This window comes from Nerophis ophidion, linkage group LG15 (assembly GCF_033978795.1).
Source record: "Nerophis ophidion isolate RoL-2023_Sa linkage group LG15, RoL_Noph_v1.0, whole genome shotgun sequence".
In the NCBI taxonomy this organism is placed as follows: Eukaryota; Metazoa; Chordata; class Actinopteri; order Syngnathiformes; family Syngnathidae; genus Nerophis; species Nerophis ophidion.
This window is the reverse complement of record NC_084625.1, coordinates 23283146-23303569: the sequence shown is the minus strand read 5'-3', so window position 1 is coordinate 23303569 and position 20424 is coordinate 23283146. Positions and strand designations below refer to the sequence as shown.

At 39.2% G+C, this 20424-nt stretch overlaps 1 protein-coding gene across 3 annotated transcripts in view; it reads left to right on the top strand.

The window, feature by feature from the left end:
- LOC133569486 (solute carrier organic anion transporter family member 5A1) overlaps nucleotides 1-18736 on the top strand; it is a 107649-nt gene extending 88913 nt beyond the window's left edge. For all 3 annotated transcript variants that reach the window (XM_061921863.1, XM_061921864.1, XM_061921865.1), the window contains 5 exons: nucleotides 2038-2236; nucleotides 7351-7510; nucleotides 8391-8632; nucleotides 8710-8774; nucleotides 16739-18736. In XM_061921863.1, coding sequence (XP_061777847.1) covers nucleotides 2038-2236; nucleotides 7351-7510; nucleotides 8391-8632; nucleotides 8710-8774; nucleotides 16739-17178 — 1106 coding nt within the window. In that variant the 3' untranslated portion in view covers nucleotides 17179-18736. The remainder of the gene's footprint in view (nucleotides 1-2037; nucleotides 2237-7350; nucleotides 7511-8390; nucleotides 8633-8709; nucleotides 8775-16738) is intronic.
- Nucleotides 18737-20424: the final 1688 nt, after the last annotated feature.

The window sequence follows — 20424 nt, the reverse complement described above, 5'->3', positions numbered from 1 at the left end:
AGCAACAAGGGGAAATCATTTAATCTGAAATGCTTATGGAGTGTTGTTAAAAGGAAAGGCCATGTAACACATATGTAAAAATGTCCCTGTGCCAACTTTTTTGCAATGTGTTGCTGCCATTAAATTCTAAGTTTCTGATTAATTGCAAAAAAAAAAAAAGTTTCTCAGTTCAAACATTAAGTAGCGTGTCTTTGCAGTTTATTCAATTGTGTAAAACTTGAAAAGGATTTGCAAATCATTCTATTGTTATTTATTTATGATTTACACGTGTCAACAAAACAGCACGGTGTAACAGGGGTTGGTGCACGTGCCTAACAATAAGAACGTCCTGAGTAGTCCTGAGTTCAATACCGGGCTCGGGATCTTTCTGTGTGGAGTTTGCATGTTCTTACTGTGCCTACGTGGGTTGTGAATTGTGAATTATATTTATATAGCGCTTTTTCTCAAGTGACTCAAAGCGCTTTTACATAGTGACACCCAATATCTAAGTTACATTTAAACCAGTGTGGGTGGCACTGGGAGCAGGTGGGTAAAGTGTCTTGCCCAAGGACACAACGGCAGTAACTAGGATGGCACAAGCGGGAATCGAACCTGCAACCCTCAAGTTGCTGGCACGGCCACTCTACCAACCGAGCTATGCCGCCCCTACTCCGGCTTTCTCCCACCGCCAAAAACATGCACCATGGGATAGGTTGATTGGCAACACTAAATTGGCCCTAGTGTGTGAATGTGAGTGTGAATGTTGTCTGTATCTGTTTTGGCCCTGCGATTAGGTGGCGACTTGTCCGGGGTGTACCCCACCTTCCGCCCGAATGCAGCTGAGATAGGGTCCAGCACCCTGTGCGACCCCAAAAGGGACAAGCAGTAGTAAATGGATGGATGGACAACGTGTCAACTTCATTGGTTTTACGATGCACAAAAAAACATGCATGAAAACACTCCTACTGACATCACACATGGGACCGTTTAGTAAATACAAACCGTTTTAGTTATATTGTAAAACTTACAATCGTTGCTTGTAGTAATAAAGATAGAATTTATACAAGTAGAAACGCTATGGACTGTTAGAAAATGAAACTGCACTTCTACTTCTGTTTGAAAGCACTAAAAAAACAGCTCTGCAGTGAATGAACCCATCTAAAAGAGTACCACAGCACAAACAATAACACACCTTTTCAGTGTCTTTGCTTGTTTTTTTTATTTTATGAAAACTTTTTGCATAATGGCCTTCAGCAAAGAATATTTAGTAAATTATAGTCTCACTGTTTTATAAGCAGCAGGATTTAAAGCGTTGGAAAAAAGTAACGGCTTATAGTTTGGAATTTATGGTACCGTATTTTTCGGACTATACGTCGCAGTCTACTCCACAGTCCCCCCCCAAAAAAATTGTTTTATTTTTTATAGTTTGGCCAAGTCTCACTCCACTCACACCAAACTACAAAAAAAAAAACACGACTTATAGTCCGAAAAATACGGTAATTCTGACTGAGCAGTTTGATTTTTGCCCCGATTACAGCGTTGGTTCTGTTGATGTTGCTTTGTGCAGTAGGCTTGTGAACAAAGGACAGAGAGCTGTTTAGGTAAATCTTTACGGTACACACTTACACAAATATAGCTACATCTGCCTGTTGCCAGGATACAAATGGTCAGGGTAGTGTGCAGATGCCATGGCCACCATGCCAAGCTGCTTGGATGCAATTACTAGTTTTTTTTTTTTGTCCATTGGTAAGGTCAAAGGTCAGTAATATTGCACTTTCGGGCAAAGATGCCCTCCTGTTGGAACCCCCATTAGTGCTCATGCTGCCAGCCAGCAGCCATCTTTGCCTCTTCTCTAGTCTCCGCTGTCAATTAGCCTCAACTGCAATGGACTGAGATCATGTGCTCGGTAGTGCTGCAGCCTGACATGAGTCACTAGTGGAGCCTAATGACATTGATTTATTGAAGCCTATTTTGGTCCTTTTCGCCAATGATTTATTCACGGGAGCCACGAAAAGATGTGATATTTACTGCATTCGTTAAGCGCTTGTATTCCTCCAGGTCTGATCATCGTGCCCAGCGCCGGGGTGGGCATCGTTCTGGGCGGCTACATCATCAAGAAGCTGAAGTTGGGGGCCCGGGAGTCGGCCAAGCTGGCTATGATTTGCAGTGGCGTCTCTCTGCTCTGCTTCTCCACGCTCTTCATCGTGGGCTGCGAGAGCATCAACCTGGGCGGCATCAACATACCTTACACCACAGGGTGAGGGGATGAACATCCAAAGCAGAAACTTGCATTAGTCCTGCATGTCGTCACGCCGCTAGCAAGCTGCAATCATGTGTGCTCTTTTGGCGGCGATGACTCACTCTGTCACCTCGACTAGTGATGATGCGCTCGCATCGCACAAACATGGAAGAGCTGCTATACATTGTGTGCACATCCACATTATGTACACCTATTTGGCACCGCAGAAGACTACTTACTAGTCCATTTCAATGAGGAAAAGTGTGATGATAACCCTAGAACGTAGAAAAGGTCTGCTGTGGCTGCTCAGTACAATCTGTTTTTTTTACTAATGGCTACTTTGGCATTAACAAATTAATTTTATTGAGCAGACGCTCTTGTAAATAGCATGCGGCTAAAAAGCTTAATAGATGACTGGCATGACAAATATACATTTTCGCTATTTAATAATATGCTGAGTTTTGGCTCAATCCCATTACACCCCCCTCCTTACTTTTAAGCCCTATCCCTACATTGACTCTTTGTATGTAGGAGTAGTGACCATAACGAGGAGTATGGGGTATGAATCTAGCCCTTCAGAGTGAGGCATGTCAGTTTGGATCGTTAGTTTGTAATGTTAGCCAGCTCGCCACGCTGGCTAGCGTTAGGCTAAAATACTAAAGTACTAAAACCTTAAAGCTTGCGAATGTGAAAACATTAACGTTACATATCTTCAAAAAATTCACAAGAAAACAGTTGTAGATGGCGACTTCTTCTCCGTGTAGTTATTTGGTTATTCATCAACCAAAGCATGATGAATGTAACAAAACAACTATCTAAGCCGTTAACTCTGTTGCTGCCAGGGTTGTTGTGTAATGGTGGCACTGGAGAGTTGTACAGTACACTGCTACTAATAAATTAAAAATAGTACGACTACCTATGAAAAAAACCCCTGTAGTTATTTTTCATCTAGAGGTGCTGCCGTGCGGCGGTGACATTGCTGAGCCGAGGCGCGGCGCATTCATGTGTCAAAACGCACACACTGTGTGCATACAATCATAATAATTGTTCAAAGTAATGATGACAAAATAACAGTAACACTACTGGTTAATAAAAAGGGTGCATAAAAGGCTTTAAACTATCAATAAAGATGACTATAAAAACGGAATTGCTGCTTTAAAACATGCCTTGCCAAATGTGTCAATACAGCATTACCAATGTTGCTTCATATTTTGGTAAACGTTTGAATAAACATTCAGACCTGCACAAGGCGTTTAAAGCATGGCAGGTAATATAGTTAACAGCTCCCCATGTGCACATATGCAGTAGATACAAGACACTCATACAGTTGGTTGGCTTGTTGAAAATTATTACAGCAGTCCAAACCACCCACGTAATGTAAAATAATGCAAGTGAATTGACTGAATTTCATAACAAATTCCCACTTTTTAATCTGAGTTTTATCTTTAATGTGTGTTTTTCATGCTACTTGTCTTATCTGTTTATTTTTAGCCTTGTTTTCAGTGTTTAGTAATTAATGTATTTGTCTTAAAGCACAGCTGAGATAGGCTCCAACATCCCCCGCAACCCCAAAGGGGACAAGCGGTAGAAAATAGATGGATGGGTCTTAAAGCACAGGTCAAAATTGGCAACCATAAATCATGAAGCATTTAATACAATGTCAATAAAGATTTCTATTCTAACCTTAAACTTGATTATGGAAGGCTTGATCTAATACTGTGTGTAAAATCATTGTAAACTGTTATTTGAGTGCAATAAGAAAAGACAATGTGTTTAAAGGCCTACTGAAATGAGATTTTCTTATTTAAACGGGGATGGCAGGTCCATTCTATGTGTCATACTTGATCATTTCGCAATATTGCCATATTTTTGCTGAAACGATTTAGTAGAGAACATCGACGATAAAGTTTGCAACTTTTGGTCGCTAATAAAAAAAACCTTGCCTTTAGCGGAAGTAGCAGACAATGTTCGCGTTACGTCACTGGTTGTAGAGCTCCTCACATCCTCACATTGTTTACAATCATAGCCACCAGCAGCTAGAGCCATTCGGACCGAGAAAGCGACAATTTCCCCATTAATTTGAGCGAGGATGAAAGATTTGTAGATGAGGATATTGAGAGTGAAGGACTAGGAAAAAAAAAAGGCGAGGGCAGTGATAGCGATTCAGATGTTATTAGACACATTTACTAGGATCATTATGAAAAATCCCTAATCTGCCTATGTTGTTACTAGTGTTTTAGTGAGATTATATAGTACCTGAAAGTCGGAGGGGTGTGGCCACGGGTGTGGTGACCGCCAGTGTCTTTGGTGGGAGGAGGTAATAGTCCCCAGCTGCTGCAGGAGGACGCAAGCTCTGCTCATAACTACGGTAAGAGCCAAGTTATTACCACAATTTTCTCACCAAAACCTGCCGGTTGACATGTGGTCGGCATCCATGTTCGCTTGACCGCTCTGTTCCATAGTAAAGCTTCACCTTCGGGAATTTCAAACAAGGAAACACTGGCTGTGTTTGTGTGGCTAAAGGCTAAAAGCTTCCCATCTCCATCTTTCTCCTTTGACTTCTCCATTATTAATTGAACAAATTACAAAAGAGTCAGCAACACAGATGTCCAGAATACTGTGTAATTATGCGATTAAAGCAGACTACTTATAGCTTGGATCGGGCTGGAAAATAATGTCCGCTACAACCCGAGACGTCAGTTGCACGCGTCATCATACCGCGACGTTTTCAACAGGACACTTCGTGGGAAATTTAAAATTGCAATTTAGTAAACTAAAAAGGCCGTATTGGCATGTGTTGCAATGTTAAGATTTCATCATTGATGTATAAACTATCAGACCGCGTGGTCAGTAGTAGTGGGTTTCAGTAGGCCTTGGATGCACATTTTAATTTTTATTAGAATATTGTTCTTTGGGTGCAATAAGAAACATATGTTTAATCATAAGTTTTATCATAAATGTTCTGTTAAAATTAAGCCAATGACACTTTTTTTGTTCTCCTTTATTTTGAAAAGTATCAAAAACTATTGAAATAACGATAAACATTTTGGTACCAAAATATTGCTGTCGGTACAACTCTTATGTGCAAACGTAACTATGTAGTCGCTTACGTGCCCAAACGTAAACTATGCACTGACATAGCAAGTGGTGTCCCAATTCTTTGGGAAGATTACAAAACTTTACCTCTTTTTGCTTTATTTCTAGGGTGGAGTGGTAGTGGGTGAGTGTATGTGTTGGGATTGGGCCACTATCTTCACCTTTGATAACTATGTGGAGTCCTTTGGCAATGGGCCAAGGACCCTATTATTATTAATAATAATAATATACTTGATTAGTGCTTTTCAGACAGGATTTATTAATCAATAAGAAACATGTATTAATGATTCTAACAACTGTTCATTAATCCATTTTATTTCTATTAAATCATTAAATCATTTTCTTACTTCCAAAATTGTTTATTTAAAGTTTCAACAATAACAATGCCAATATTGCTCTATTCATCAAGAAATATATTGCACATTAATGTATATTTTTTTACATTTTTACCCAGTATGCACTGAAATATGTTCAATCTGTGAGGTTTCACAGTTAAAATACTGGTTATTTAATATCCAGCTGTAATCAAAATTATATTTAAATGAACAAAAAAATAAAACGTTAACGCTGATATAATTCTACCAAAATCATTCAAAATTATTGTAGACTTTTCTCTAATTTTGTGACTGTTTTAGAAATTTTGGGGAGAAATTTGTATTTGCTCTGCATGTTTAAAAATGTTCTGTTATGTAATATGTATTATATATTATTGTATTAAGTAATATTTCAGCACTGATGGGTTGATCCACTGCCGCTCCCATTTTGTGGTTACCTCATTTAGCTGCATGGGATGGTGAACATTTTTTGCAACAGCTGTCAGTAAGATGCAGGGCAGGCCTACACCAGCAATAGTTAACATAGTATTGTATGATATTCATGTATAAAGCATTAGCTGGCAATATTAACACAGTCAAGGTTGATGAATGAGGGGCAGTCAGCCTTTCTAGTACTCAAGTAGACCGGTATTACAAAAAAATAAAACATGGCGTGTTTGAATGCTCGCACTCATGTGAGGAATGTGGAGCCTGACTTTTTTCGGGATGCTCGTCTCCGCTGTCCTCACACAGTCTAGACGCCATCGTCCCCCACCACCAACACGCGAGCAGTAATCCAGCCAGCAAACACAGCAAAAGGTCGTCAACCTGCCAAGAGGTGCAAGTTATGTAATATTCTTACAGTGCGTATTCGCTATAGCGCCATTTTGCAACATTACGATTGCAGCCCTAGTACTATTGTGTTTGTGTATTTTGTAACGATTCAACATGCATCACATAGCATAGTGTGCCATTCTACAGACACCAGGCAACTGTGGCTCCTAGTGGCCGGGAGAAGCAGTACGTGATTTCAGAATCATTGAAATAAAAAAGATTTCAATCCTAAAAAATGTTTTTTTTTTTTTAAGAACAGCCTGTACAAAAATTTACAGATACATAAAATAATCAATTTGAAATACTATGGTTAATAAATATACAAATTACATTTAAACAAATGTATCTAAGTTCTGATAAGGAGACTTAATTTTTTTAATAAAATAGTTTTCATTATTTTTACAACTTTTTGTATTTGCATTAATTTGAATGATGAACAAGACTAAGTAAATTGCATCTGTATTGAAATTATTCATTTGTTTCACTCGTTTAATTTATGACATATTCTTGTGTGACATAAAATTTCTGTATTTATTATTACTATTATTTTAATCAATCAACTCATATATAGTAATTATTTTTTATTTTTCTAAGTGTATTATTACACTTAAATATATATGAAATAATAATGTAGTGACTTTTGCCAAACTTGCATTAAATTTCAAATGTATCCATGTATTCATCGTTATGATTGAAATTAATATTATTTTTTTTGTTATTTAATGGCACTTGAATATTATATCCATGTATTTCTTCCCTGATGGGCTGAGGGACATCATGTGGTTTTGCTGCTGTTTTCCACAACAGAATTGATTGATTTTATTGATAGTAAAGAAAATACTTTGTTGACTTGACATTGCATCTTCTGACTTGATGTTGTCGCTGCAGGCCGACCTTAACGCTGACCCACAGGAATCTGACAGGAAGTTGCAACGTCAACTGCGGCTGTAGGATTCACGAGTACGCGCCCGTGTGCGGCTCGGACGGCATCACCTACTTCAACCCCTGCCTGGCGGGCTGCAGCGCGGTGGGCAATGACAGCAGCGGGGTGAGCGACCACACATGCTGTCTTTTGGGGCCTTAAAGATTCTTTGTGAATGCAAAATCGCATACATGTTAGAAATAAACTTCAACCAACAATATTAAGTCACGTCAAAAAAAAATGTGCAAAAGATTTAAATAAATTCAAACTCATTTGTTGAGTCTAGAAAAGTGCAACCTTTTAATGCACATTTTATTCAACTTTTTGTTCAAATTGCAAAGATTTTTGGACATTTTTATGTGCATGACAAAACTATAGGAATTTTAATGATCTTTAATTTGAATGTATTTGAATGGGACTCTGCATGTTATTGAAAATACATATTTTAACATGAATGTAAACATCTGTAGTTCCAGAGGCTGGAGTCACAAGAATCTGAAAACATTTACATCAAATGAACCGTATCCTATTCGGCATCCATTGCACCGGTCACCATGCAGTCCCTTCAAAGGTTTCTCGTTGTCCCCATTGAGTTGAATTTTTTCTTGCCCTTATTTGCAATTTGAGCCAAGGATGTCGTTATGCCTTCTACAACCCTTTGAGACACTTGTGATTAAGGGTAAATTATTAAACTTTGATTGATTGATTGAAATAAAATATATTACAATAACATCATCCACATCGAATGTGTAAAAAGATAACTTAATTGATAAATAATCCCCATTTTATTGGAATGTTAAAATGTATTAAGTTGGATTTTAATTTTTTTATGATTTTTACAATAACATTGTTTTATTTGCATGTGCACAAAAGACCAAAATACATAGAATAATATTTATAATCCCCCCACTCCCTAAAAACCCGCAAAGAATATTAAGTTTAAAAAGGGCATTTTGTGGTGAACACACCATTTAACCATGGACCGCATGATGTAATCTCTGCGCAGTTGAAGAACTACACGGAGTGTGGCTGCGTTCAGAGCCGGCAGGTGATCACGCCGTCGTCAGGCGGCCAGGTGAACCAGCTGCAGCTGGTCATCGTCAAGACGTACCTCAATGAGAACGGCTACGCGCTGTCAGGCAAGTGCGACCGCACATGCAACACGCTCATCCCCTTCCTTGTTTTCCTCTTCATCGTCACTCTCATCACGGCGTGCGCGCAGCCGTCCGCCATCATCGTCACACTCAGGTGAGAAAAACGACACACATTTATTCACTTGCAGCTTTTCCTTGTGTGTGATTGTGTTGTTGATGTTGTTGTTGTAGGTCTGTGGATGAACAAGAGAGGCCTTTTGCTCTCGGCATGCAGTTTGTCCTCCTCAGAACTCTTGGTGAGTTTCAACCACTTTCTTTAACATCCACATATTTGTCAGCCTCAAAGAAGAACTGCACCTTCTTTGGAATGTAGTTTATTCTATTCATATTCGTTCAAAATCCTTGTGTAAGAAAAGAACACGTTTTTAAAAAATGTTCATTACATTCTAATTCGTAAATAAGCAAATTCAGCTAACAATGGAGCAATTTTTTGCTCTCACTAAACCCACTTAAAAACATCCAAAAAGCACCAATAGTACTCTATTCACATTTTGTGACCTGAATTTTAGGGAAGTACTTGTAGTGGCGCATTTATCACAGCGAGCTAACTAGCTTATACTGCTATATTGACAACATGAGCCGGTGAGCTGCTGCATCGCTTCTGAGTGTGTGAAAGTAGGGCTGGGCGATATATCGAGTTTGTAATATATATCGATATATTTTTAAATAAGATATGAAGTAAGAAAATATCGTAATATCTATATATTTTATTTCACGTTAAAATGACCAAACACCTCTTATGTGTTCCTTGATTCTACCCCGCTCCCCACTCCCTCTCATGGGCTACTAAACCCCTCCCCTTCTCCTTCCAAGACATGCTTGCACATACAAGAACATTCATGTTTAGTTTGTTGTTTACTATGATGAGTCACGATTGGTTAAGCTCAAGGCAAAACATTAGGGACAGGCCAATCGGAGGCAAGATAGTGCGAGTCATGGAACTAGGAAGGGAAATCACAACAGACATCCCAAATGACGAGAGAGTCGTAGAAGAGAAAAGGAAATAGCAAGCGGGCAATTTATATCATAAAAAAACTAGTTAAAAAAATAAATAAAAAAACTAGTGTAAGATGTTGGATGGATTCTCTTCCTTAGATTTTTCTTTTAGCAATGTAGACGACGTCCAGGAAACCCACCATGTGTCTATTTGGCCACATTTGGACAAATGTATGAGTCTGAATAAAACATTCCTTTGAGTTGTTTAGCATGTAAGCCCAAATCAAAACTGTTCTCAAGTTGCCAAGCCAGGCATATTTCGCGCGACAAATGCTGCCAAAAATGCATGCCGAAGTGAGGAAGATCATAGCCGCACAATTAAGTAAAGTCACTTACTTGGCGCTGACCAGAACAGTTTATGTGTGACAGTCCATTACATCGTCGACTGGGAATAAAAAGTGCCTGTCTGCAAATTTATTGATACATTTTGTATTATTTGCACAGTTGTTATTTATTTTACGCAGAAAGAATATTTTTATATTTTATTTATGCTGGGTGATTCTGTGCTACTTAAACAGTTTATTTTCTGTGCTGTTAATATCCATCTTGACTAATTGGGTTAATAAAAGTCATTCAGTTCAATTTCAGTGAATTTCGCTCAAAAATGTATACCTTAATGTATACTTTCACCCAAAAAATATATTTGAGATATATATCGAATATCTAGTTTTAAGTAAAAATATATCGAGATATATTTTTTCGTCCATATCGCCCAGCCCTATGTGAAAGGTAATGATAGATTATAAATTATGCTACTCACCTGGATAGTGGAAGGATGTGGACATAAACCGAGAAATTGGTCAACTTTGACATTTAACTCGGACTGGAAGATGTCAAGAAAGACAGGAAAAAAACGCCTGATTGCACCCACCTTTTATTTTACCTTTCATGAGGATTATGATTATTTGTAATACAAACGGAAGGATATAAATGGGTTGTACTTGTATAGCGCTTTTCTACCTTTCAAGGTACTCAAAGCGCTTTGACACTACTTCCACATTTACCCATTCACACACACATTCACACACTGATGGAGGGAGCTGCCATGCAAGGCGCCAACCAGGACCCATCAGGAGCAAGGGTGAAGTGTCTTGCTCAGGACACAACGGACGTGACGAAGTTGGTACTAGGTGGGATTTGAACCAGGGACCCTCGGGTTGCACACGGCCACTCTCCCACTGCGCCACGCCGTCCCATCACCGTCCCATAAACATCCCATCAGTCGTCATGTTGTCTCTGACAAAGTCTGCCATGATGAGTAGTAATCAGTGTTGTTGTTGTTGTTGTTGAAAGAAACACAAACGTTGTGATGCGTCTGTGTCATTAATATGTTGCTGTATGCTTAAAATGATCAACACACGAAAATATTACATGTTTTTATAACTGCGCCTGTTACTACATTAGATATATACTTACACTTTTTATATATAAAGTATTGATGGAAGTTTTTGGATCTATTTAGAAAGCTTTTTAGGCAAAATAGAGCAAATAGCATTAGCTCCATTGATAGTTGACTTTTGCTTACGCTTAATTAGGAATTAGAATGCAAAAAAAACGAAACGTGTTTGTGTCTTTCAAGGGGATTGCGGATGATGGCAAAATTCCAAAGAAAGTGATGTTCCTCTACAACAGATGTTTCATACAAAACTATTGACAACACTTGGCAAAATTGTGTGACTATCAACATCTTTTGTGTACTTAACTGTGTGTTTAGGCGTATATACATACATTGTACAAAAGATGGAGAATTGACTTCCATAGATTCAAAATACCAGTAGAGTGGAAAAAAAGTGGACTTTATATGCTTAATTGTTTTTCATTGTATAACTTATCGTATTTACAATCCGCAAAGTATGTGAAAATATAGTTTAAACGTCACAAAATGCCACAAATTCAGTCAGCCATTTTCAATATTCCGATCTGAATACTTTCGGCATTTTCTGTAGATTCTAAGTCACTGCAGTAGCACTTCTGCACTCTGACCATATTATCGGATTAGTCATACTGTAAATACACAAAAAATGGCAAGAGATGTGCTGTTTATCATTCACAATCCTTAAGTAAGACAACACATATGCTTGGCTTTTTTATGCTTTCAAAATCGTAAATAAATAGCCAATAATTGAGTCAACATAGAGAGGGTCCTCGATTGCGCCCATTATATTCTCTCTAAAAAAAAAAAAAAAATCCAGAAAGTGCCAACAATACTCTATTAAGATGTTGTGACCTGAAAATTAACCAAATATAAGCGATATTGTTATTATAAGCGCCAAAGCAGACAGATTATTTTAGCGGGGCATTGATAGCACCAGAGGTGGGTAGTAACGCGCTACATTTACTCCGTTACATTTACTTGAGTAACTTTTGGGATAAATTGTACTTCTACGAGTAGTTTTTATGCAACATACTTTTACTTTTACTTGAGTATATTTATAGAGATGAAACGCTACTTTTACTCCGTTCTATTTATCTACATTCAGCTCGCTACTCGCTACTTTTTTTTATCGATCTATTAATGTTTGTTTTGGTTAATGACAGAGCTTCAAAGTAGAATCTACGCATGCCTGCGTTTCACCAATCACATGCAGTCACTGGTGACGTTGGACCAATCAAACAGAGCCAGGCGGTCACATGACCCGACTTAAACAAGTTAAAAAACTTATTCGGGTGTTACCATTTAGTGGTCAATTGTACGGAATATATACTGTACTGTGCAATCTACTAATAAAAGTTTCAATCAATCAATCAAAAGTGTAAAGGAAAAAAGACACTTTTTATTTCAACCGTACTTCCCGTCATAAGCCTAAAGACTGATCGCACAGTTCCTGTCTTCACAATAATAGCGCTGCTCTTCACAATAAAAACGCTGCTCTATCGCGCCTGCGCTAACAAAATAAGAGTCTCCGAAAGCCAGCGCAAACAAGCTAGCAAGCTACGGAGTTTGCCGCCAATGTATTTCTTGTAAAGTGTGTAAAAACGAATATGGAAGCTGGACAGATAAGATGCCAAAAACCCAACGACTTTCATGTGGTATTAGACAGAAAAGAGGAACTTTTTTTCTCCTCCATTTGAAAACTTGAACGTCTGATTCCAATCATTGCAAGTCATCAGAATCAGGTAAAACACCAACTTATATTCTTGTCTTCATGAAAGATAGGAATCTATATGTTAAACATGCATGTATATTCATTAAAACACCTTCAACATGTCAACAAAAACGGCAAAATAAATAAATATAAATTATATACTATATATATAAATGTATGTATGTATGTATATATATATATATATATATATATGTCTTGATTGGATTATCCGGAGATTAGTGCTCGATACCGTGGTAGAGCGCAATGTTTATTATATATCATCCAGATCTATCATCCCTCAACAAGCGCAGTGAAATCATTTCAACATGCCGCCATAGACGGAAACACCTCCTAGTAACACATGAGCCAATCACCACACCCTACGCCTGCTTGTACCCACCCACTCCGCCCTCTATATAAACCATTGTATGTGAATGCTTCCATTAAAATCTCCTGATGATTGAGGGAACCCCTCATGAAACAGATCTGTAGAGATGAAGTAGTCTTGTGATTTTTCCCACACCTACATATATATATATATATATATATATATATACATATATATATATATATATATATGTCTTGATTGGATTATCCAGAGAATAGTGCTCGATACCGTGGTAGAGCGCAATATGTAGGTGTGGGAAAAATCACAAGACTACTTCATCTCTACAGAACTGTTTCATGAGGGGTTCCTTCAATCATCAGGAGATTTTAATGGAAGCATTCACATACAATGGTTTATATAGGGCACAGAGTGGGTGGGTACAGGCAGGCGTAGGGGCGTGGTGATTGGCTCATGTGTTACCTAGGAGGTGATTCCGTCTGTGGCGGCATGTTGAAATGATTTCACTGCGCTTGTTGAGGGATGATAGATCTGGATGATGTATAATAAACAGTTTCTCTTTTAAGCATAGGTTGTATCTTTTATTACCACTGTTGTAAGGTGTGCTGGATGCAAGAATTTGCCATGTTATTGAATATTCAACATTATTGTCTTTGAGGTTCCAAATGTGTTTGCTGAGTTCTGTAGAATTCCGCAAAGTCTGGTTTCTAAAGGAGGCGTTGTGATTATTCCATCTTGTTTTGAACGCTCCCTCGGTTAGGGTTAGGGTTAATGTTAGGGTTAATGTCCTTGCGTATATACGCAAGGACATTAACACATCCGACACGTACGTAGGACAGTGGTAATAAAAGATGCAACCTATGCTTAAAAGAGAAACTGTTTATTATATATCATCCAGATCTATCATCCCTCAACAAGCGCAGTGAAATCATTTCAACATGCCGCCACAGACGAAAACACCTCCTAGGTAACACATGAGCCAATCACCACGCCCCTACGCCTGCCTGTACCCACCCACTCTGTGCCCTATACAAACCATTGTATGTGAATGCTTCCATTAAAATCTCCTGATGATTGAGGGAACCCCTCATGAAACAGTTCTGTAGAGATGAAGTAGTCTTGTGATTTTTCCCACACCTACATATATATATATATATATATATATATATATATATATATATATATATATATATATATATATATATATATATATATATATATAATATGATATGTGTGTATAAATGATATGTGTGTGTATGTATATATGAGGTAGATCACCTCGACTTGGTCATTTACTAAGTAATTGATAAACGTTGAAAACTTATTGGGGTGTTACCATTTAGTGGTCAATTGTACGGAATATGTACTGTACTGTGCAATCTACTAATACAAGTTTTAATCAATCAATCAAATCAATGAATGCCTACTGAGGCATGGTGCTGTTAAGTTATTGTGGCTCAATGTGCCATTTTTTCAATTTTATTTTAATGTACTATTATTTAATATATAATATTGTTTTTGTTGCTTAAGAGATATTCCTGGCTCTGAATTTGCTCATTGCTATTTTTATGTTTTTGTGCATTATTTTTTGCCGTAATCAGGTTACTCATCAGTTACTCAGTACTTAAGTAGTTTTTTCACAACATACTTTTTACTTTTACTCAAGTAAATATTTGGGTGACTACTCCTTACTTTTACTTGAGTAATAAATCTCTAAAGTAACTGTACTCTTACTTGAGTACAATTTCTGACTACTCTACCCACCTCTGGATAGCACTGACCTAATGCTAGCTTACGCTGCTATTGTTGACACACTATAGCCGACGGCTGCTTCTGCTTCATCTCAAATTTGCTAAAGTAAATTCTAGATTATAATTCTTGCAGCTCTCACCTGCGAGTAGACAAATGTGGCCATGGACCGACAGGCTGGTCCACTTTGTCATCACCCAAGACGGTCAAAAAGACGCTCGTTGTGGCAAAAAAGATTTAACCCTTCTTGAGGATTGCGATTGAATCTTTACCTAAACAGAATTATGTGAGCGTCCCGTCGGTCAGTATACCAGCGAGAGTGGTAATATAACAGTAAGTGTTTGTTTTATTCTAGTTTGTTATGGTTAGTTTGTCTATGTAGCACCTAGCAATGCTCCTAATGCTATAGTGTCACTATAAAACTGCATCTGTTTCTAAAACTTGCTCGTCCTCTTTGTGTTCAGGCTCAAAAATATAAGGTACATCATTTTTTCCCAAAGTAATAGTTGTTTCTCACAAAGTCTGCTTTGATTAGCATTGTTGTTGATGGGGAAGAGATTGATTGAGACTTTTATTAGTAGATTGCACAGTACAGTACATATTCCGTACAATTGACCACTAAATGGTAACACCCAAATAAGTTTTTCAACTTGTTTAAGTCGGGGTCCACATTAATCAATTCATGGTACACATATATACTATCAGCATAATACAGTCATCACATCACACAAGTTAATCATCAGAGTATATACATTGAATTACTTACATTATTTACAATCCTGGGGGTGGGATGTGGTGGGGATGGGGTGGGGGGATTAGGTTTGGTTGATATTAGCACTTCAGTCATCAACAATTACATAATGTGAGAAATGGACATTGAAACAGTGTAGGTCTGACTTCCTAGGAAATGTACCACGAGCAGTGGACATAGTGAGCTCAGAAAGCATAAGACAAGTACATACATTTGATTATTCAAATCCGGGGAGGTGGGATGTGGTGGGGGGAGCGTGTTAGTCTAGGGTTGAAGTTGCCTGGAGGTGTTCTTTTAGTGCGGTTTTGAAGGATGATAGAGAAGCACTTACTTTTACATCTGTTGGGAGTGCATTCCACATTGATGTGGCATAGAAGGAGAATGAGTTAAGACCTTTGTTAGATCTGAATCTGGGTTTAACGTGGTTTGTGGAGCTCCTCCTGGTGTTGTGGTTATGGCGGTTATTTACGTTATGGAAGTAGTTCGACGTGTACTTCAGGTATCAGGGAGATGTAGCGGATTTTATAGACTAGGCTCAGTGCAAGTTGTTTTACTCTGTCCTCCACCCTGAGCCAGCTTTGGAGAAGTGGGTAGGAGTGAGGTGTGATGTGCGGTGGAGCTCTATAAGTAACCTGACTAGCTTGTTGTGGGAAGTTTGTAGTCTAGATTTGAGGGTTTTGGAGGTGCTGGGGTACCAGGAGGTGCAAGCGTAATCGAAAAAGGGTTGAATGAGAGTTCCCGCTAGAATCTTCATGATGCTTTTGATGACCAAAGAGGAGATTCTGTCGAGAGATCTTGTTCGTTGGTTGACCTTTTTGTTTACCTTGGCTGCCATTTTATCAAAAGAAAGATTAGCCTCTATAATGGAACCTAAGTAGGTGACCTCATCTTTTCCTAAGGAAACCAATGTCAACCACTCAAAATGACTCAGGGAATCTTTGAGATTGGTACTATTTTGATCATATGTATTTACGTGCAACCTTTAAGTCTTTTGGTGTCATAAATCAGATATCTATAATAATAGCTTCGATATAGAGGAGATTGTTTTTTTCACTCTACTGGTACCTTAAAATGCATGCAGTCTTTATTTGTGCAATGCTGCCATCAAGTGGCCAGAAAGAGGTATAACATTTTTACAGTGCACTCCTGGTTATATTTAAAGTTTCTGCCTCGTTCAGACAGCATTTTATTCATATTCATGCATTCTTTGAGCAACAATTTCAACAATTGTAATGAATAGTTGTTGTACTTTGGCCCCTCCCTCCATGGCAGCCTACATCCCAACACCCATCTACTTCGGTGCTGTGATCGACACCACGTGCATGCTGTGGCAGCAGGACTGTGGCGTGCACGGCTCGTGCTGGGAGTACGACGTCACCTCCTTCCGCTTCGTCTACTTTGGCCTGGCCGCTAGCCTCAAGTTTGTGGGCTTTGTCTTCATCTTCCTCACGTGGTACTCCATCAAGCACAAGGAGGAGCGCGTAGAGCGCTGGCGCCGGCACCTGTCGCCGCCCCTGGGCACCGTCAGCGAGCTCATCTGCCACGTCGGTGGCCACAAGAGCCACGCCCGCACGCGCTCTTGCCCCGTGTTCATCCCGCCGCGGGGCGAGGTGCCCGCCGCCCTGCTGCTGGGCCGCGGACACAGCAGTCTCAGTTGCCCCGGCAACGCCCTCAAAGCAATAACCTCCCACAGAGGCTCTGCCCACGTCTGACGGCGGGCCCCCGGCAGCGACACGTGCCTTCCTCGGGGCTCCCGCACATGTGCCCGCCCACTTTTAAGGGCTGACTGTGAGCATCTCGCCACGGTGCTACTGACAACACTAAAGCACAAACGTGTCCTATGCAAGATACACCTCAGCAGTGCTGTGCAGCGCCCCCTGCTGTCACGCAACTCTGCTCCTTTTTGTTCTTGTGTGCCTCGCCGCGCCTTTTAAACAACACTAGTGACCAGAGGGCGCCCACTTTCCAAACCATTGTATCTCCCAGCATGCAAGCCGTGCCCATGAAACACACACACACGCAACAACCAAAGTACGACATCGCTATAGTCAGAAATAAAAAGTTAACACTGTCAGTAGAAACTATTTACTAGCCAGTGTTAGCGAAACTGGGATAAGCTAACATATTTCTAAGGAGGTTGTTACAGACATAACAGACACATAAGCAGGGCTACTCCCCCTTTTAGCGCCCCGGGATCATAGGGGGGCCTATTTTGCATGAAGCGCGGATAAAATGTCCATTAAGTGCATGAAAGGGCTTAGCCCCTTCCTGCTCCGTCACTGGTTAGAATATAATGGCACATTTGCCACAATTTTCTTACGGTTATCCTGACCTGGTTTTGCAAGGGTTGCAAACCTTTTTAAATGTTAGTTTTTTCACCCCCAAAATAATTATTGTACAATTTATTTACCATTAACTTGTTTTAGTGCAAAACATGCATTAAATCCAAGTCAAGTTTGAATAGAAATGTATGTCTGTGACATAAATGAAACTTGTAATATGGGGGCGGGGGTCAGTTGCACATGAAAACATGACTAGAATTAGTAACAAATCGCAGATGAAGCTAAAATGTTTAGCTAACGATAGCAAATTGTAGCTGCTAACAGTATTGAATGTATTCTAGCGTATCACAACAACACATTATTTTGCGGACTCCACGACAGGATTGTTTAGAGATAATATAGAGCAGTAATGTTGGGAAAGCCTATGATTTTACTCACGTCTTCAACAGGAATTTAGCAACTTTATCATCCATTCTCAACTCCTGTTCTTTACAAAATACCCTCCAATATTTACTCTCGTCTTTCTCATCGCTTTATAGTGGCTACTTTCTCGAGAGCCGTTTCTTTCGGGGCCTTTCAGTGTGTGCAGGAAGGATTGTGGGAAGTTGTATGTCAGCCAACAAAGTGTTTGTCGCTTCTCTGAGACTTTGTGTCCGTCAACCCCAGACCGTTTGTATTCCGTATGAATAGTATTTGTGAAAAATAATAGATATTTAAATTTTTTAAACCACTAATGGTAACGTAAGCTAGCCGGTGGTGTTCGTGTTATGTTTTGCTTAAAACAAGTAACTCTGAGCAAGTTGCAAAGAGTCAGGTGAAAATGCAAGACAAGTATTGTGCTGAGGCTACTGTACGTCCCAAAGATGTGACCAAGACTGCTTGTGTTCATGTCACATGTATGCAAAAAAGTGAATCAATGATTGTGTTCATGTCACGTGTACACAAGACAGTGAATCAGGTTCCAACAATACAGTCCTTTCAACTTCAAGTGTGTATGTGTCGCCTTCTTTACCTGCACTCCAACATCTTCCAGTTTTGACGTCATAAACATTCATTTACTAATGTTTGTGTCTTCAATATTCTCCAACTATGAGTGCCGGAAGCTGCTGAATGACATCTTTGGCTGTGTGGGGAAGTTCAGCTACAAGAACCCAAAGGAGGCCGAGGAGCAGCATTTTAGGGACCATCAGGTTGGTCTGATCAGGAATCGATCAATGTCATGAAGTGTCTTTCTGTCTTTCTGACGTACTTTTGAAAGTTAGCGATCGGGAGCCCACCATCGAGCGATCCTGGTTGGAGTTGAGAAGATTCCGCTCCATACCCAAATGTCCTGGACGACCACTGTCTTGGCAAACTACTTTGGAGGTGAAATAAGATTGAAACACGTTTAACTACAGGGGCACATTTAAACATAAAGTCATGGTCAAAAGTTTACATACACTTGTAAAGAACGTAATGTCATGATTGTCTTGACTTTCCAATAATTTCTACAACTTATCTTTTTGTGACAGTGATTGGAGCACATACTTGTTGGTCACAAAAACATTCATGAATTTTGGTTCTTTTATTAATTTATTATGGGTCTACTGAAAATGTGACCATATCTGCTGAGTCAAAAGTATATATACAGCAATGTTAATATTTGGTTACATGTCCATTGACAAGTTTCACTGCAATAAGGCACTTTTGGTAGCCATTTTCAAGCTTCTGGCAAGCTGATATCACATGGACAAAGATTAGACCTTCTGAAGAAAGGTTCTGTGGTCAGATGAAACATAAATTGAACTGTTTGGCCACATTACCCAACAAAATGTTTGTAGGAGAAAAGTTGAGGCCTTTAATCCCAGGAACACCATCACTACCGTCAAGCATGGTGGTGGTAGTATTATCCTCTGGGCTTGTTTTGCTGCCAATGGAACTGGTGCTTTACAGAGAGAAAATGGGACAATGAAAAAGGAGGATTTCCTCCAAATTCTTCAAGACAACCTAAAATCATCAGCCCGGAGGTTGGGTCTTGGACACAGTTGGGTGTTCCAACAGGACAATGACCCCAAACACATGTCAAAAGTGGTAAAGGAATGGCTAAATCAAGCTAAAATTAAGGTTTTCAGAATGTGTTGACTTAAATGTGTGGACAATGCTAAAGAAACAAGTCCATGTCAGAAAACCATCAAATCTAGCTGAACTGCACCAATTTTGTCAAGAGGAGTGGTCAAAAATTCAACCAGACGCTTGTAGATGGCTGCCAAAAATCGCTTTATTGCAGTGAAACTTGCCAAGGGACATGTAATCAAATATTAACATTGCTGAATGTATACTTTTGACCCAGCAGATTTGTTTACATTTTCAGTAGACCCATGATAATTTCATAAAAGAACCAAACTTCATGAAAGTTTTTGTGACCAACAAGCATGTTCTATCACAAAAAAATAAGAGTTGTAGAAATTACTGGAAACTCACACAGCCATGACATTATGTTCTTTACAAGTGTATGTAAACGTTTGACCACGAGTGATATTTCGGGTATAGAAATGATTAAATAGTCTTATTAGTTGTCACGTTCAACACAAACGTCCAGCAAGTTCATTTTTTTTTAATGCCTTGATCTTTGAAAATGAGTGGCGGTATGTCCAACAGTTCCTGAAGGCAGCACCTCTTGCCTACTGCGCATGTCAT